This window comes from Carassius auratus, chromosome 5 (genome assembly GCF_003368295.1).
Source record: "Carassius auratus strain Wakin chromosome 5, ASM336829v1, whole genome shotgun sequence".
NCBI classification, from domain to species: domain Eukaryota; kingdom Metazoa; phylum Chordata; class Actinopteri; order Cypriniformes; family Cyprinidae; genus Carassius; species Carassius auratus.
Window position 1 is genome coordinate 25,024,124 of NC_039247.1, and position 16,449 is coordinate 25,040,572.

At 38.4% G+C, this 16,449-nt stretch overlaps 2 protein-coding genes across 3 annotated transcripts in view; one reads left to right on the forward strand and one right to left on the reverse strand.

Annotated features, from left to right (window-relative positions):
- Window positions 1-355: 355 nt before the first annotated feature.
- Window positions 356-16,449, reverse strand: part of LOC113083236 (putative E3 ubiquitin-protein ligase UNKL) — a 39,145-nt gene continuing 23,051 nt past the window's right edge. Inside the window, exon 16 of one of the 2 annotated variants that reach the window (XM_026254429.1) lies at window positions 356-460. In XM_026254429.1, coding sequence (XP_026110214.1) covers window positions 371-460 — 90 coding nt within the window. In that variant the 3' untranslated portion in view covers window positions 356-370. Of the gene's footprint in view, window positions 461-14,439; window positions 15,362-16,449 lie in introns of those variants that run through there. The other variant, XM_026254428.1, reaches the window with a different exon arrangement.
- igfals (insulin-like growth factor binding protein, acid labile subunit) lies at window positions 9,755-12,193 on the forward strand. The gene is made up of 2 exons (XM_026254431.1): window positions 9,755-9,841; window positions 10,063-12,193. Exon 2 carries the CDS (start codon window positions 10,068-10,070, stop codon window positions 11,919-11,921), a length of 1,854 nt encoding a protein of 617 aa, XP_026110216.1. The 5' UTR covers window positions 9,755-9,841; window positions 10,063-10,067; the 3' UTR covers window positions 11,922-12,193.

The window sequence follows — 16,449 nt, forward strand, 5'->3', positions numbered from 1 at the left end:
TTTGAATAAAAGGTGGAATGGAAATGGATAAACAAGCAAATAATCCAATATTTCCCAAGCTTTTATGACAGTTATTATAGCTATTCTTGTTCAGGTGGAAGCCCATCCATGCAAAGCAGTGGGACTAAATATTCAGTCTACAGTGTGAGTGTCTGCCAACAACAGCAGGCATCATCAGGCCTGATGCGTCATGGTGGCAGAGAGACTCTCTCTAGGGGGCCGAAGGGGCAGCTGCCAGGATTCCTTCCGCCCCATTACTCCCACATAATTAGATCATCCCTGACAACCTCAACTGCTGCCACTGTGCTGGTGCAGGAGCCATCTGTGACAACATCTTACCTGCACTCATTTCTGACTTAATTCCTCTACTTCACACACTTTGACACCTCCTGCAGGAGTCGTTCAGCAGAATCTGGTCCCTGATTGAGTACATTTGGAGAGTCTTGGAACTCGGCTTCACCTAAACACAAGGAAGAAAGTATAATAACCAAACCGGTCCCTAATCACTTTCATTGCAAAGTCATATGTTGTTTAGAATGACATGACAGTGAATACATGATGATAGATCCGTTTGGGTTTCTTTAAGTTACAATAGGAAAAAAGCATGGGATTCTCTGTTTCATGACTGGTGTTACCATCATTTTGACAGCCTTTTAGTTTCTATGTGAAACACCTCTACAAATGGCATGACCACTTAAAGGGCAGTGGGTAGGGATTTCAAAATACAGAGGCTATTTGGATTGCTATCTATGTTATGAGTCATTTGAACGTATTTGTGAATTCATGTTTTAATCAAATATGAGTGTCTCAATAGCCAAACTTTAATGTAGCCCACTGTAAACACTGGCACTGCAAGAGTATTCATTGTTGGGCTTGCGGTGGGAAAGGATGCTAATAAGGAAAGAGATCAAAGCGAGGATGTTATGTGAGTTCCCACAGGACTTCATGGCCCATATTGCTGTTCAGCTCCAGGCTACTACCTGCTTCTCTTCTTTAAGAAAATAAATAAATAAATCACCCAGCAAACTATACAGCCTCTTATTTGGCAAGGACACAATTCTATTTCTATTATTTTATTTTTGACCAAAGCATAATCAAAAACAGGATGGAAAGTGATGTACTGACAAATCTGTGGTGCTTATTGTAATATTATTGCTAAATATAACTTGGCTGGTCTTCAAATTTCCTTTTGTTTTTTGGTTCAATGATATTTAAATAGACTAAGTTCATTAGATGCTATTTTTAAAAAAATAGTTCTTTTAAAAAAAAGAATTTGCTGTCATTATTTTCTTACACCACTATCCTGTTAACACAAAAAGAAAAGCAGTTTTCCATACCCCGAAAGAGAAAATGTGGAAAAAATATGTCATTTTAAATAAAGGTGACTGCCAAAAGCAAAAATGTAAATAAGACTAAATGCATTCGTGAATCAGGAGTGAAACTGTACATTATAATGAAAGAGCAGTTACAAATATTCATATTTCTAATTTACATGATAAATTGAACTAAAATGTAAACATTTGTCAAGGCAAAGCACAAAGGATATTTTAAAACATGTTAAATTCTACATCCACAAATACGAAGGCACTGATTGCATAGTGAAAATCGCTTAATTGACTCAAATAGAATTTGCTTGCATACTAACATGCTAATGGAAACACAGTGTTGAACTTAATTAAATAATCATTAGTGCTCCAAAACATAATTAAGCTTTAAATAAAAGAACAAGGACTTATAGAATACAGGTAAGATAAAACCAGCAGCAGATCAGAATGAGCCCATAAAGATGTACATTGAATTCACTTCCTTTTCACTGGGTCTAAATCAAATTACTTCCTGTCAGAGCAATTGCAAATAGGGGGAGCCAAATCACACATGAAACAACTACATTGAAGCAGAACAAAACACACAAAAAAATGTCATGAATATCATAAATCTGATGAGACACTTAAAAAAGTTCCATATTTTCAGTGACCAATGACTTTCAAGATTGAGTATTTACGGTAATGCCGTGTAGAATTTGTTTGTTAATGTGTATTTACTGTGTGTGTGTGTGTGTGTGTGTGTTCTTGTTCATACTATATTGTGGGGAGTGGGACCAAATGTCCCCACAATGTCGAATAATGGCCTGATATCCCCACGAGAGGAAACAATTATTAAAAATATTACATTATGTTTATCTATCAAGCCAGAACATTATTAGTGAATTAATCACATTTACTAATCTAAAAATAATTATTTATTTTTTTTTTTTTTGTAGACTCAAACTCCCTTTTCTAAAATCAACATCAGAAGCTTGTTTCCTTCTTTGACAACTCTGATTTAAAAGTTTGTGATTGCAAAGTATTTGGGCCTTTTTTCCCTTTAAGAAACAACTGACAAACAGTTTTATTTTCAAGACAACAGCTTGCACTCGAGTTAAACGGTCAGCACTTTTCTTCAGTCAGCAAAACACATTCAAAAATAAATTCACATCAAATATGGAGTGCGCATAAAAGTCAACTCCTATAATTGGAAACATGAGGGCAACATTTTCTAACAAGTACAAGGTGATAATAGCGATAATGAACCACTCGAAGCTTTCCTCATTTGTGAGCAGTAACTGATCGTACTTGAAGCAGTTTTTCTTCGGATTAAGTTTTATTTTAGCACGGTTTCTATTTTCATCTTAATGAAAGCTCCTTAAAAAGTGCTCTATAGACAGCACCTTCTGAAAGTATCTGAACAGAATCATCTGAGAAGTCTCCAGAGGGAAGAAGATGATGAGGTTTATTAATAGGACTTGGGCTGTGCTGTAGGACTGTCAGAAGGACTGAACTGATCATCAACATATATCTTTCTAAACCTCCCTGTGGAATGGAGCAGGCAGCTACTGAAATCCCCAAGTAAAGTTTTACAGCAGGAAACGGACAATATTGGCAATGCTTTCCACAGAATTGTGTTTCTCTAAGAATTACCTTGAGGACTGAGAATATAATGAAAATGTGACTTGGGCCTTTCTTTATGAACAAAGCTCTTTTCCAATGCACATCTAACAACGTAAGAATTGTCCAAAGATGAAATGCAAAATGTGGAAAGCAGAAGGGGCCGCAGCTGCTGCTGCTACTCCATAAACATCAAAATTGAAAGGACCTCAGGACAACCTCTAAGGCTCAGTTTATCAAAAACTTTTTCTGAGGGGATTGCTTTCCCAGATCTGCCATAGCTGGTTTAACTTCAGCATCCATTTAAGTTCATTTTGCTGGTGCAACCAACAGCAAACAAATATTTGCTTGAGGATAGAGTAGGATTGCCAGTGGCAATAGTCCATGCTATCCACTGATTCTGTTTCAGCGAAACTTGTCTAGCTGTGTTTCTTCAGCTCCCCAAACATCAGTGTACTGTTTATCTTTGCATGTAAAACAGGCTATAAAACAGATTCCATATTAAGATATGGTCTTGCGTTAGGGAATATAAGCTTATTAGCAGTCAAGAGAAAGAGTGCTTGTCATTGCTGACAACATGATTGAGCTTGAGAACAGACATTGTGTGGACACACAGAATATCATTATGTTTAAAACAGGAGAACATTCCATTATATGACATTTAGTGGACATTTAGTTTTTATCCAAAGCAGTTTACGACACGGGAAGTCACCCTGCAGCAAACTGACATGTTGTGGGGACTGCGCATCTCACAAATCGTTCTATTAGTGGATAACACCATCAATTCCAACACATTTCAGTAGACTTCTTGAGGCAATATAATGGTCTAATGATTCACATACATGATGTAAAATAAAAAAAGCTAATATCTAAAGACAAACATACAAATGTGGCTTATGTGCAGCAAATTTCCACAAACCTCAGGATGCTTTGTTTAAAAACAGCGTTTTTACAGTGTCTTCACAGAAGCTACCAAAACAAAAGCATGACCGTGTCCATCTAAAAGTTGATGTTTTTCTTCTGACTGACATACGGATAGCCTATTAAAATTAAGTAAAGCGGCAACAATAAAAATAACTAGTTAGGTTAGACAGACAGACAGGATGGATGGATGATTGGATGGATGGATGGATAGATAGACAGATAGAAGTTTTTGAAATTTACATTCAAAAGGCATATCATTATTTCACAATGTTTAGTTATGCAGCACATATTGCTGGATTTTAGAATGTAAAACTTGAAGCTAATATGCAGTGGTTTGACTTTCTCCAAGAACAACAGTCCTTGTCTGCCTAATTAAAATTTATCACAGTTATTATTAGTGTGCAAAAGAGGGACAGCACAGGGCAATTTTGCCTCCTGACTTGGAAGCCTAAAGACCCAGCCGCGAGACTTAAAGATCCGATCTGCTTCACTCCCTGCACACTAATGAATATTTTAATCAGTGCATGCTTATTAAAATGTATTTCACCTCCAATCTCTCATGTTTCACATGGACATCTACTATCAGCAAGAAGGTAAACAGGGATTTTTTTTTTTTTTTTTGCCAAGATGTACAGACAGACTAGTCAATCAGAGCAAAGCATCTGAATCCTTACACCCAGGCTTGACATGCTGTGCAACATAAAACAGGATGAGAAAAGGCCAAACTTTGTGTTGCAAAGAATACCAGCTCATTTGTGCCTAAAAATAAGATGTGATATTACAAATCATCACCCGTGCATTGTTCAGTCTAAACCTCCTGACTATTAGGCCTGCTGCATGTGCTGTGGTGTGAGGACAAAATTGTTCGCTATTCACACTGCAGAATAGATCGCACTGCTTTTATTACCAGCACCACCACAATGGTTTCAGATAGGCATAGTTTTATGAACATTATTACAGGGAGATCATGTGAGGCTTCACAGCATAAAGAAAGCACAGCCTGAAATTCAACACATTTAAACCAGAAAACAGGTCCATCGGTTGATTATAGGCATGTAATTTGTCAAAGTGAAAGCAATCAAAGGAAATGGTCTTCTTAGGCTGACTGACTATAATGCAAAATGACCACCATTTTTGTTGGCTATACAGAGACGTCTTAGCAAGAAACCTAAAATTGTCAGGTGTGTGATAATTGCAGGTGAGGTCATTTGTTCAATACATAGTAAAGCCGAATAACGGTGATAATGGGTTTTCCCATCCCATTATTGAGGTTTGTCTAGCTCACGAGGCTGTTAAAGGTCTGAAAATAATGTTGAAATCCTGTGGCAACAGCTTACAATCCTTACCCGTCATCGACAGACCGTGTTACACTCCCAAAGGGACACTAAACCCGCAGAGAAACTGCTATTCATGTAAATAGCACTGACTGAAGTAATTACTTTGTCCCCTTGTGAAGGTCTAAGAGGTGCTAACAGGTCAGAACACATACAAATGGTTATTTCTAAACACTGTTCACAGAGATAATGAAGGGAACAATTTGAATGTATCATTGGGAAGGTGTGTAACTGTTGTGCCTAGCAACAAAGCTTCTGCTATTGAATGCTGAGAAACAAACTGCTGTTCCAATTTGTTCCACAGCGTGAAATGTTTAAGCATACAATGAAATCTCAACTAAAGTATTTATTTAGTTATATGTATATCAGTTAATGTATTCTATTTTAAAATGTATTTCATTCCTGTGATGCAAAGCTTAATTTATTATCATCATTACTTCAATGTCACATGATCCTTCAGAAATTAATATGCTGAATAGATGCTCGAGAAACATACAAGATACAGTTGTGCTGCTTAACAAGTTTTTCAGGATTCTTTGATAAATAGAAAGCTTAAAAGAACAACATTTATTTGCAACATTATAAATATATGGTAAACTCTAGATGGCGCATACTGATGGTAACTGATGATATTCATATCGTTAAATGACTTTACAAGCCAGCTGGTTCATGTTGCATACGCAGGCAATGAGATTGCTACTTTACATTTATATGGCTGGTTAGCATTCACGTGAGCAACCCATCACCTTCCCCAGCTCCACCTGTATACACCAATAACCAAATACATTAATATTGTCATAACCATTGCCATCTTCAGAGAGTCGTCACAATTGAAATGTCTTTATTGTTAGTATTGATACATTAGTATATAATTGTAAATGAGTACAATTAAATTCTTCGTCATCAGTTAGGAACCTAGGTGTGCTACTTGATCGCAATCTTTCCTTAGAAAGCCAAGTTTCTAGCATTTGTAAAACTGCATTTTTCCATCTCAAAAATATATCTAAATTGCGGCCTATGCTCTCAATGTCAAATGCAGAAATGTTAATCCATGCATTTATGACTTCAAGGTTAGACTATTGTAATGCTTTATTGGGTGGTTGTTCTGCACACTTAGTAAACAAACTACAGCTAGTCCAAAATGCAGCAGCAAGAGTTCTTACTAGAACCAGGAAGTATGACCATATTAGCCCGGTCCTGTCCACACTGCACTGGCTCCCTATCAAACATCGTATAGATTTTAAAATATTGCTTATTACTTATAAAGCCCTGAATGGTTTAGCACCTCAGTATTTGAATGAGCTCCTTTTACATTATAATCCTCTATGTCCGCTACGTTCTCAAAACTCAGGCAATTTGATAATACCTAGAATATCAAAATCAACTGCGGGCGGCAGATCCTTTTCCTATTTGGCGCCTAAACTCTGGAATAACCTACCTAACATTGTTCGGGAGGCAGACACACTCTTGCAGTTTAAATCTAGATTAAAGACCCATCTCTTTAACCTGGCATACACATAACATACTAATATGCTTTTAATATCAAAATCCGTTAAAGGATTTTTAGGCTGCATTAACACTTCACTTCACACTTCACATAACACCGTATTTTCTACATCAAGAATGGCATCTACGCTAATATTTGTCTGTTTCTCTCTTGTTCCGAGATCACCGTGGCCACCAGATCCAGTCTGTGTCCAGATCAGAGGGTCACTGCAGTCACCCGGATCCAGTACGTATCCAGACCAGATGGTGGATCAGCACCTAGAAAGGACCTCTACTGCCCTGAAAGACAGCGGAGACCAGGACAACTAGAGCCCCAGATACAGATCCCCTGTAAAGACCTTGTCTCAGAGGAGCACCAGGACAAGACCACAGGAAACAGATGATTCTTCTGCACAATCTGACAATCCGCAGCCTGGAATTGAACTACTGGTTTTCGTCTGGTCAGAGGAGAACTGGCCCCCCAACTGAGCCTGGTTTCTCCCAAGGTTTTTTTCTCCATTCTGTCACCGATGGAGTTTCGGTTCCTAGCCGCTGTCGCCTCTGGCTTGCTTAGTTGGGGTCACTTCATTTACAGCGATATCATTGACTTGATTGCAAATAAAAACAGACACTATTTCAACTGAACAGAGATGACATAACTGAATTCAATGATGAACTGCCTTTAACTATCATTTTGCATTATTGAGACACTGTTTTCCAAATGAATGTTGTTCAGTGCTTTGACGCAATGTATTTTGTTTAAAGCGCTATATAAATAAAGGTGATTGATTGATTGATTGATACAAAATTGGAGCCTTTACTATTCACACTGTACTTTCAATCAAGGTCTGAGTACATTATATTTAGTTGGTGTCCTCTAAAAGTTAAGGGCTCTTTTAAACTGTCTTCCATCTTCCTCTGCACTTTTTCATCACGAAATTAGAAAATTCTTAAACATTGTGTAATCCTGTTACAGCCTTGTACATTTTCTAAAGTATCATTTCAATGCCTGTGAGGAGGATTTTGCTCTTGCTCAAAGCTGGCGTCCTTGTAATTCAATATTTATGCAACACTTTCTCAATTCTGTCTCGAAAGGCAATGAAGAGAAGCTTCGGGGAGAGTCTCAGCAGATACGTGGATTCCCTGACAGCAGACGGAGAGAAGACCAAAGGGAGATCTCATACGCGTCAGCATCACACGCATTCCCCATCAAAAGCAATCTGACATTATGCCCTTTAGGCCCGTTCACCTCCTCACCCCCACAGAGCAGAAGAAACGCTATACAATATCCAGCACTAGTTAGCTCAGCGGGTTGAAGTTAGAGACCGTTTGTGAAGCGTGCCGGCAGTGCTGAGCGGCACGTTCACTGAACAGGCAGAGAGTGTGTTTGAGCAGCTGGTACTGTCATTCATCCTGACACCTCTTGTGCTCACTGTGAGCCACAGCCAAATGACAAAGCTCCAAACCTTTGTATATCATTGACTGTAGGAGACTGAGCCAATTAGAGCTGTTTATCAGGGGAGAAGCAATCATTAAAAGCCACAGTGTGGCAGATAACTCTGTAGTACTGACTGCTTTCCATTGCATATACTGAGCTGTTCCTTTGCATATTCTTCATGAATATGAACTTCTTTTTGACTGTCGGGTACCTTACTTTGTCCTCAGCAGAAAGAAAATTACAACAGCAAGTGGAAAGTGGTGGAAAACGGACGTGAGGCAAGGCGACCTTCATCAATCATCAGTTGCTCCGCTTTCACAACATTGTTAATAGTCAATGTAGTCATTGATAAAATTAGATTAAAAATGAAAAAGCATGCAAGATTGACACATTTCATTATAACAGATAATTCAGCAGAAAGTATGTGGACTGTCTTTGAGGTAACTTAACTTGATGAAATCTTGAGAGCAAAAGACTGTACTTCCCTCTACTGGTGGTTTTATGGTAACATGTCTTAAAATACACAATTTGCTTCCACCTTGTTTATGCAGCTACTCGGAAAGTCTGTTCTTTTTTTCTCACTGCTGTAACATTCAGCCTATAACATATATATTTGGTCGCACGTGTTGCTTTGAGTATTTCTCATGGTGAGTTTATTTTTGAAAGTCAATTTCTGACAGATATCCAAAATCTTGACTGCAGATACTGTTGAACATTTCCACAGCTATTGCCCTGGAAAACAAATTCATAGTGTGCCCTTGTAACAGCTAGTCCTGGTCTCTGCTAGATTATAGCATGTCTCTGGGTCAACAAGTTCTACTGGTGGTCATTAACCCTGTGACGGAATAGAACCTCTGCATTTAAAAATTACTGTACGTGAATGAGATGTCTGTATTGATTTCTGTATGAGAGCAGAGGACTGCAGTGTTTGCCAGAGCAGGGTCCTATCTCTGTTTGCCTTTACAATAGTTGCCACTTCCTAACATTCTTTGAATGCCACTGCATAGTTACTGACACACGTGTTCTTAAAATTAATACTTTTTAATCAGGGTATTAATATCCTTCGTAACTTAAACAGACCATATGATTATCACTCAGGCCTTATTCTTAACTCTCAATAACTTTTTAGAGTTGGATGTCTTCCAACAGATAACCACAACTGGAGTAAGTACCATCTGTTAAATGTCACTGATGGCTCGGCAGGTTTACATGAACTTTGGAACACTATTCAGAGAAACTCGGGATTTTCGTCTAAAATGTGTGGGAGTATTAGAAACTTCCATGGAAATGCATTGACAATAAGTAACACAACTTAGAGTTCTAATTTCAAACAAAACATGTCAAATAGAGTTTGATTAGTACTATAAAAGGTTTAACACCTCCACTAAGATACTATTTCTATAAATAAATATACATTAATGCATATTCATATTACGTCTCTCAGTAAACATTTATTAAAGGTAAAAAAAAAAAAAAATATATATATATATATATATATATATATATATATATAGTCATTAAAACAAGCTTTTGCTAGAATTAATTTGATGTTCAAATGTTAAAACTGCTAACAGCAGCAAACTGAAAATGAAAACAGCAGAAATGAAGAGGTTAATTCTGCACAGAACACCATGTGTCTTTTCCTAGGTGATATATAGGGGCAGAGGTGGTTCAGATCCTCACACACATGCCACTCTTCTAGTGAACGCCTGCTGGACTGCTGCCACAATAAAACGGTAAGAGTCAAACCAAAATTTCTCATTTGAAATCAATCAAGCTATCGTTTTTAAAACCTGTATCTGTTTTTCCAGAGATGTTCAGAGAATACTTATTGAATTCTAAATTGATCATTCCGACATGATACTCTGAATGTCACAAATGTTAAGAAAAGTAGTGGTAGGTAGATAGGTAGTGTGCTTTGTTTCTTAATGTTGACGTTTTGATCATTGTCTCTTAGTTGGAATGAACCACTTTGCACTGCTATTGTTGTACGCACTGGGGACGTCAGCAGTGCTGGCAGACCCCAACAAAGAGGAATCCAGACCTTCAGAGAAGCCAAGGCTCTCAGAAGATTCAAAGCCCTCAGAAGAACCCAATGGCCAAAAAAGTGAGCCTTGCGCAAAGGGATGCTCCTGTGTCCAAGATGACTACAGCTTAGAGCTCAACGTCTACTGCAGCACTCGTAACTTCACCCAGGTTCCCTCCGACATCCCTCTATCTACACGCTCACTGTGGCTGGATGGAAACCTGTTTACTAACTTACCAGCGGCTGCTTTCGAAAAGCTGTCCAATCTGGAGTTCCTGAACTTACAGAGCAGCTCGCTGGTATCCCTCGATGGCCATGTCTTCAGAGGTCTGAATTCCCTTGCTCACCTGCACCTCGAGAGGAACAATATCCGTTCATTACCTTGCATTGTCTTTCAGGGCACACCCAACCTTGCATCTCTCAGTCTCAACAACAACCAGCTGTCTCGAATAGGTGAGAAGTTGTTCGCAGGACTCAGCCACATGTGGTTGTTGAACCTCGGTTGGAATTCACTGTCTGTCCTGCCCGAGACGGGGTTCCAGGACCTACACGGATTACGAGAGTTAGTGCTCGCTGGGAATCGCCTGGCGTATCTCCAACCGCAGCTATTTCAGGGTCTGTCTGAGCTCAAAGAATTGGACCTAACAGGAAACTATCTGAAAGTTATCAAGGCAAATGTGTTTCTGAAACTACCAAAGCTGCAGAAGCTTTACCTGGCCCAAAACCAGATAGTGACCGTGGCACCTAGGGCATTCGTAGGCATGAAATCTTTGAGATGGTTGGACCTCAGCAGAAATCGTCTATCTGCACTTCATGATGAAACTTTCCTCGGTCTGCACAGCCTACACGTGCTTCGCCTGTCTAATAACTCAATTGGTAGCCTAAGATCCGGGACTTTCCGTGACCTGCAGTATCTTGAGGAACTCTGCCTTTGCCACAACCAGATTCGATCCTTGGGAGTAAAAGTGTTTGAAGGTCTGGGTCATCTAGAGGTGTTGATCTTGGAGAACAACCGGCTACAAGAGGCACGCATGGGCACATTTGTAGGCCTGAATCACCTTGCTGTGATAAAACTTACTGGCAGCTGTTTCCACAGCCTACCGGATCAAGTCTTCAAGGGTCTGTCAAAGCTCCACAGTATTCATCTTGATAGAAGCTGTCTGACAAAAATCTCAGCCCAGAGTTTCAGCGGTCTAACAGGTCTTCGTCGCCTTTTCCTACAGCACAACAACATCTCTGTGCTTGAGCGTCAGAGTTTTGTGGAACTGCAAGGGCTGCAACAGCTTGATCTAAGGTTCAACCGGTTAACATCCATCAGCTCCCACACATTTAATGGCCTGAAGAACCTCGATTACCTGCTGCTGTCAGGCAACTTACTCCGCAGTCTTCCTGCTGAGGCTTTACAGCCTCTGCAACACCTGTCTTGGCTGGATCTTTCTGAAAACAGGATGGAGTTTATACTTAATGCAACCATATACATGCTGCCACGTTTGCGTTACTTAAACCTGAAAGACAATGTACTGACCAACCTCCCAGCTTCTGTACCAGACACCTTGGATCAGCTCTGGCTCTCAGGTAACAACTGGAAATGTGACTGTAGTTCTAAACCCTTTCGAGATTTCATTCTGAAGAAGCCACAGGTGGTTCCTCTGCAGGTTGAAACGCTTGGGGAAGGTGAGGAGCCCCATACACTCGTCACAATATACAATAACATCACATGTGCCAGCCCACTCAGTGTTTTTGGACTTGATCTGCGGAACATCAGCAGTGAACATTTCCGGGACTGTTAAATATAAAAACATTAATTCTGCTACAGTACAGATTACTTTTTCTATTCTGCCATTGTAATTCAAATCCACAGGTCAGAGCTTCAATTCATGACTTTTATTTATCTCAAGAAGTATCTTCTTTCTTGAAAAGATCTTAAAATGATGCATGATAGGCTGTCATTCTTAATTCAAGCCATGTTAAAATAATGTTATTTGATGATCAATTGTGCTGGTATATTCATGTAAATATATATTTTGGAAATACATTTGAATAAAGGCTACAAAAAATGTTAGGTGGTATAAAGGTGATATTTAAATAAATATATTTTGCAAAAAAAAAAAAAATCTATGACAAAGGACATGTAGAATTGTTCTTTAAATATTTGGGAAAAAGTATCAAAAGTGACTTTATAATGTATTAAGCATTGATTTTTTTTTTTTTTTTTTTTTTTCAGTACGTTGAGCATCCTTCAAAATCAAACATGTTTGTTTGTTTATGGTCACTATATAAACATGAAGAAGGACATTGTGCAAATGCTCAGTCTGATAAACCAAACCCAAATATAGATATATGCACATAATATCAGTCCTTGCTCTAAGTCCAAAGACCTGCTGAGCAACATCTTCAGGTTACAATCAGAACATTTGGTATTTGTAGACCAATTTTTCAGAACACAAATGTACTTAGTTATTTAAATAAAAATTACAGTCATTTCAAATTGCATTGTAACTTCACTTAAGGCCCCCAAATTACCCCTTTGTAAGCCAAATAACCTACAACAGTGTTTCCAGTTGAATCATTTATAATGTTGCAGTTCTGAAGAATGATTTTTTTCTTCTAAAGGATCATGAACATTTTATTTCTGTGCATATCCACCACACTATGCCTAACTTTTTTTTTTGCTATGTCATAGCATTGTAAAAAAATAAAAATAAAAAATAAATAACAACGATATTGGTTTGTTTTAAAGATGAACAACAACAATAACAACAATAATAATAAATCAACAGCAAGAACTCGATTAGCAAGTTTCGCGCCAAAAACATCTACGTGACAGAAACGACACAAACATGCACGTTGTCAACAAAGCGGTGTCTGCAGCTCGTGCGGTCGCCATGACAACTACAGTTTCGCTCGTTGTCGTCTGAACGTCAGAGCGCATTTAGAGTCAACACGCAGCTGCTGTTTACTACAGTATTTTGAGAGGAAATAGTCTTTTTATCGTTATATTAACAGTGTGTATAGTTGAAATTATTATTTTTGAGCAAGTGCAGGTGAGTTTTGATCTTAAATCTCACAAGTTTTGCAATACTGGTGGACTGACTAAAATAAACACACACCTGAAGTTCACATTTCACAGTCAGACAATAAAGGAGAGATATCTGTCCTTCAGCGGCCACCTGTGATTCACTTACCAAAAGGAAACAGCATGAACGTAAACATTTGAGGTGTGTGTGTGTGTGTGTGTGTAAGAGAGAGAGAGAGAGAGAGATTGTCTTTACATGCAATGTTACTCAAATCTGTATCACATCCATTCAGTTTCTGGACTGATGATGACCAGAAAGGTGGCTCTGATCCTCAGCTTCCTGTGGGTCACAAAACAGAAGAATCACTGAATGAAAAAGTGCTGCATAAAATAGAATGCAATGTAGCCTTGCTTCAAAAGGCATCAAGACTGATTGGATAGAGACTCAGTTCTGTCTTGTTTTATCACTGACAGTATTAGGTTGTATTTAGTCTGATTTTTACACTATAGCTCTTCAGTAAAGCCATGTAACAAATTATCTCAACAGTCTCTTGATGCCTGGGATCTTGACCAAGTCCTTCAGACTCTACAGCAACAAAAACCTCTTGTCAAGCCAATTGAGAGTGATAGATGTGAAGGTTGGATTGGAGACAGATTTACTCATTCAGACTGCATATGTTTTAGATGAACGTAAGCATTTTTATTATTATTATTATTATTTATTGTTTTGTTGTTGTTGTTACAGGCAATGGTAGGGAAATGCGTGAAAGTTATTTAATGAAGCAGCTGGTTGCTTTTTTTTTTTAAAGAAGGTAAATGAGATGGAAATCAAGACAAATGTTTCATCTATTAAAACCCATAATATACAAGAATCCACCTTCAGGTACAGTCATGTTATACTATATTACTAGTAGAACATTTAAATGGTCTTTTTTCTCTCTCTCTTTCTTCCTTTCTTTCTTTCAATTGAAATGAATTGTTTTGTTCAGCAAGGACCCATTAAACTGATCAAAGGTGACAGTGGAGACGTTTACAATGTTACAAATGTAAAAAAGTACAACATTTCTATTTTAAAAAAATACTGTTCTTTTGCACTTTTTATTCATCTAATAATCCTAAAAAAAAACTGTCACATATTCCACAAAAGTATTAAGCAGTTTCTTGAGAAGCAAATCAGTATATTAGAATGCTTGTTGAAGGATCATGTGACACTGAAGACTGGAGCAATAATGCTGAAGATTCAGCTTCGCATCACAGAAATAAATTACATTTTAAGGGTTCAAACTGTAATACTATTATTTTACAATATTACTGTTTTTGCTGTATTTTTGATCAAATAAATGCAGCCTGTTGGAACATTTGAACAGTATTGTACCTATATTTTCAGGTTTACAGATTGCTGTACTGCAGGTTAAATGTGTTTGTGGTTTTTCCCAGATACACCGAGAGACTGATGAATGAGACAGACTTTAAAGGGACCTCAGCACAATTGCAACACAATCAAAACTCTCCTTTAGTATTTATTTATAATGCGTTTATTTTTATTTTCAAGATTATATTCTGGGAATTAAGAGATTATTACTTTAGAGATTGTTATTTCATAACAAAAGACAAAAAAGAAAGAAAAGAAAAGCATGTTAGAAATGAGCTGGAGAAATCCACAAGATTTTGCTGAGGATAAGCAGAAAAACTCTTCAGAGAAAAGTATAAAGGTAAACCAGCTTTATGATTCTGAAACTAGCTGCAGTAAGCCTGGTATTCAGCAGGTCACTGTCTGCTGTTCTACTGGGAAATATGACCAACATAAACAGAGCACTCCATCTTCTCACACTCCAGCTGCTCAAAACAGGCAAAGGTACAAAACGTACATTTTCGTCACTCACAGAAACTCACGCATAACCTAATGAATACAGAGAGCAATCATAAAATCAGATGGCAGAAGGATCTGAAAATCTTGCAAGCATTCAGACATCAATATTCTGCTAGTAACTTGGAGGAAGCTGCTGAGAGGACTGATATTCTTTATGAGCCTGTGAGTTATTGGCTGTTTATCTATAAAATAAGATAATTTGAACACTGTCCTCATATTCAGAGTAACACTGCACTTCCCTTAGGAAGCATCCCAGCTTCCTTCAGTGAACACTCTGCCTCCAGATCTACAGATGAAGGAGTGTTTGCTGCTGACTATGCCTTTATCTGGTCCTGGGGTGGTGGCTGGAAGAACGCAGAGAAAAACACAGACAGTGGATTTAGTCTCGATCAAATCATGTTTACAGTGCACTCGTAGCATGGTTCATGTCTTTGGTGTGTCTGTTAGTTTGCACAGAAATACAGTAATCTTAGGCTATAATATTTGACATTTTATACAACATTTAATCTTTTTGTTAATTGCTCTGTGATGGACTGATACCAAAACCTGTGGGAGAAAAGGCAATGTGCTCGATGCCCTTGGTGGCTGGGCTGCAGCAGTTTTATAAGAAAGATGGCTTGGCCTTGAAGAACGTTGCATTATGGGTACCTCAGCTTAATAATTTGCTTGAGGAACAGGCTTATCCCACCCATGTCCACTTGTCCTCATCCTGCCTGGACTGCTTCATCTCTGTCAAACCAAATCGAGTGGCTTTATATGACTTGTGTATCTATTACTGAGATTGAGACATTTTGATCCAATTCTTTTAAGCACTTTGTTTCAGGCTCTTGAAAAGGTATTTAGTATGATCACAAGATTTTACTGGCAATCTCTGGAAACAGAAGACCAAAAATGTCAAAGCATAGAAGTCACAATTTCTCAGAGTGTTATACTGAGGTAAAAGAGTCTTTCGTAAATGGGATTATATCTTTTAGTGAACAGTTTCTTACCTTACGGTTATTTTACTTAATTTTTTGAGGATGGGACTTGTTCTGATATGCAGGGCACTGCTTCTTAACCTAGTGGCAATACACCACACACTTCAGCTTATGTGGAGATCAAGTCTAGATGTATGTGGTATCCGCTTCCTCTATCCGCCTCAAGAACTGCTGACAAACTTTGCAGGTACATATCATCTCCCACCATAATTACACAACATGTATACAAATTGCATGGGTTAACACAAATCCTGTTTTCTATTCCGCAAGTCAGTTATGCACGAAGGGGAGCATTTTCATCAGCCAGTGCCTAGCATGGCTTTCCGGGGTCCGCACGCTAATTCAGTGTGGCAGGAGATCACAGGGCCATCAGACCCCCAGCTGGCAAGGCGGACAGATCCAGCATCTATCAGCGCCCTGTACTGTCACAGTCAAGACCAACCCCTGCTCTACTC

Bases quoted from the DNA above. Each gene is read 5' to 3' on its own strand.
- igfals (XM_026254431.1), top strand. From the start codon at position 10,068: ATGAACCACTTTGCACTGCTATTGTTGTACGCACTGGGGACGTCAGCA.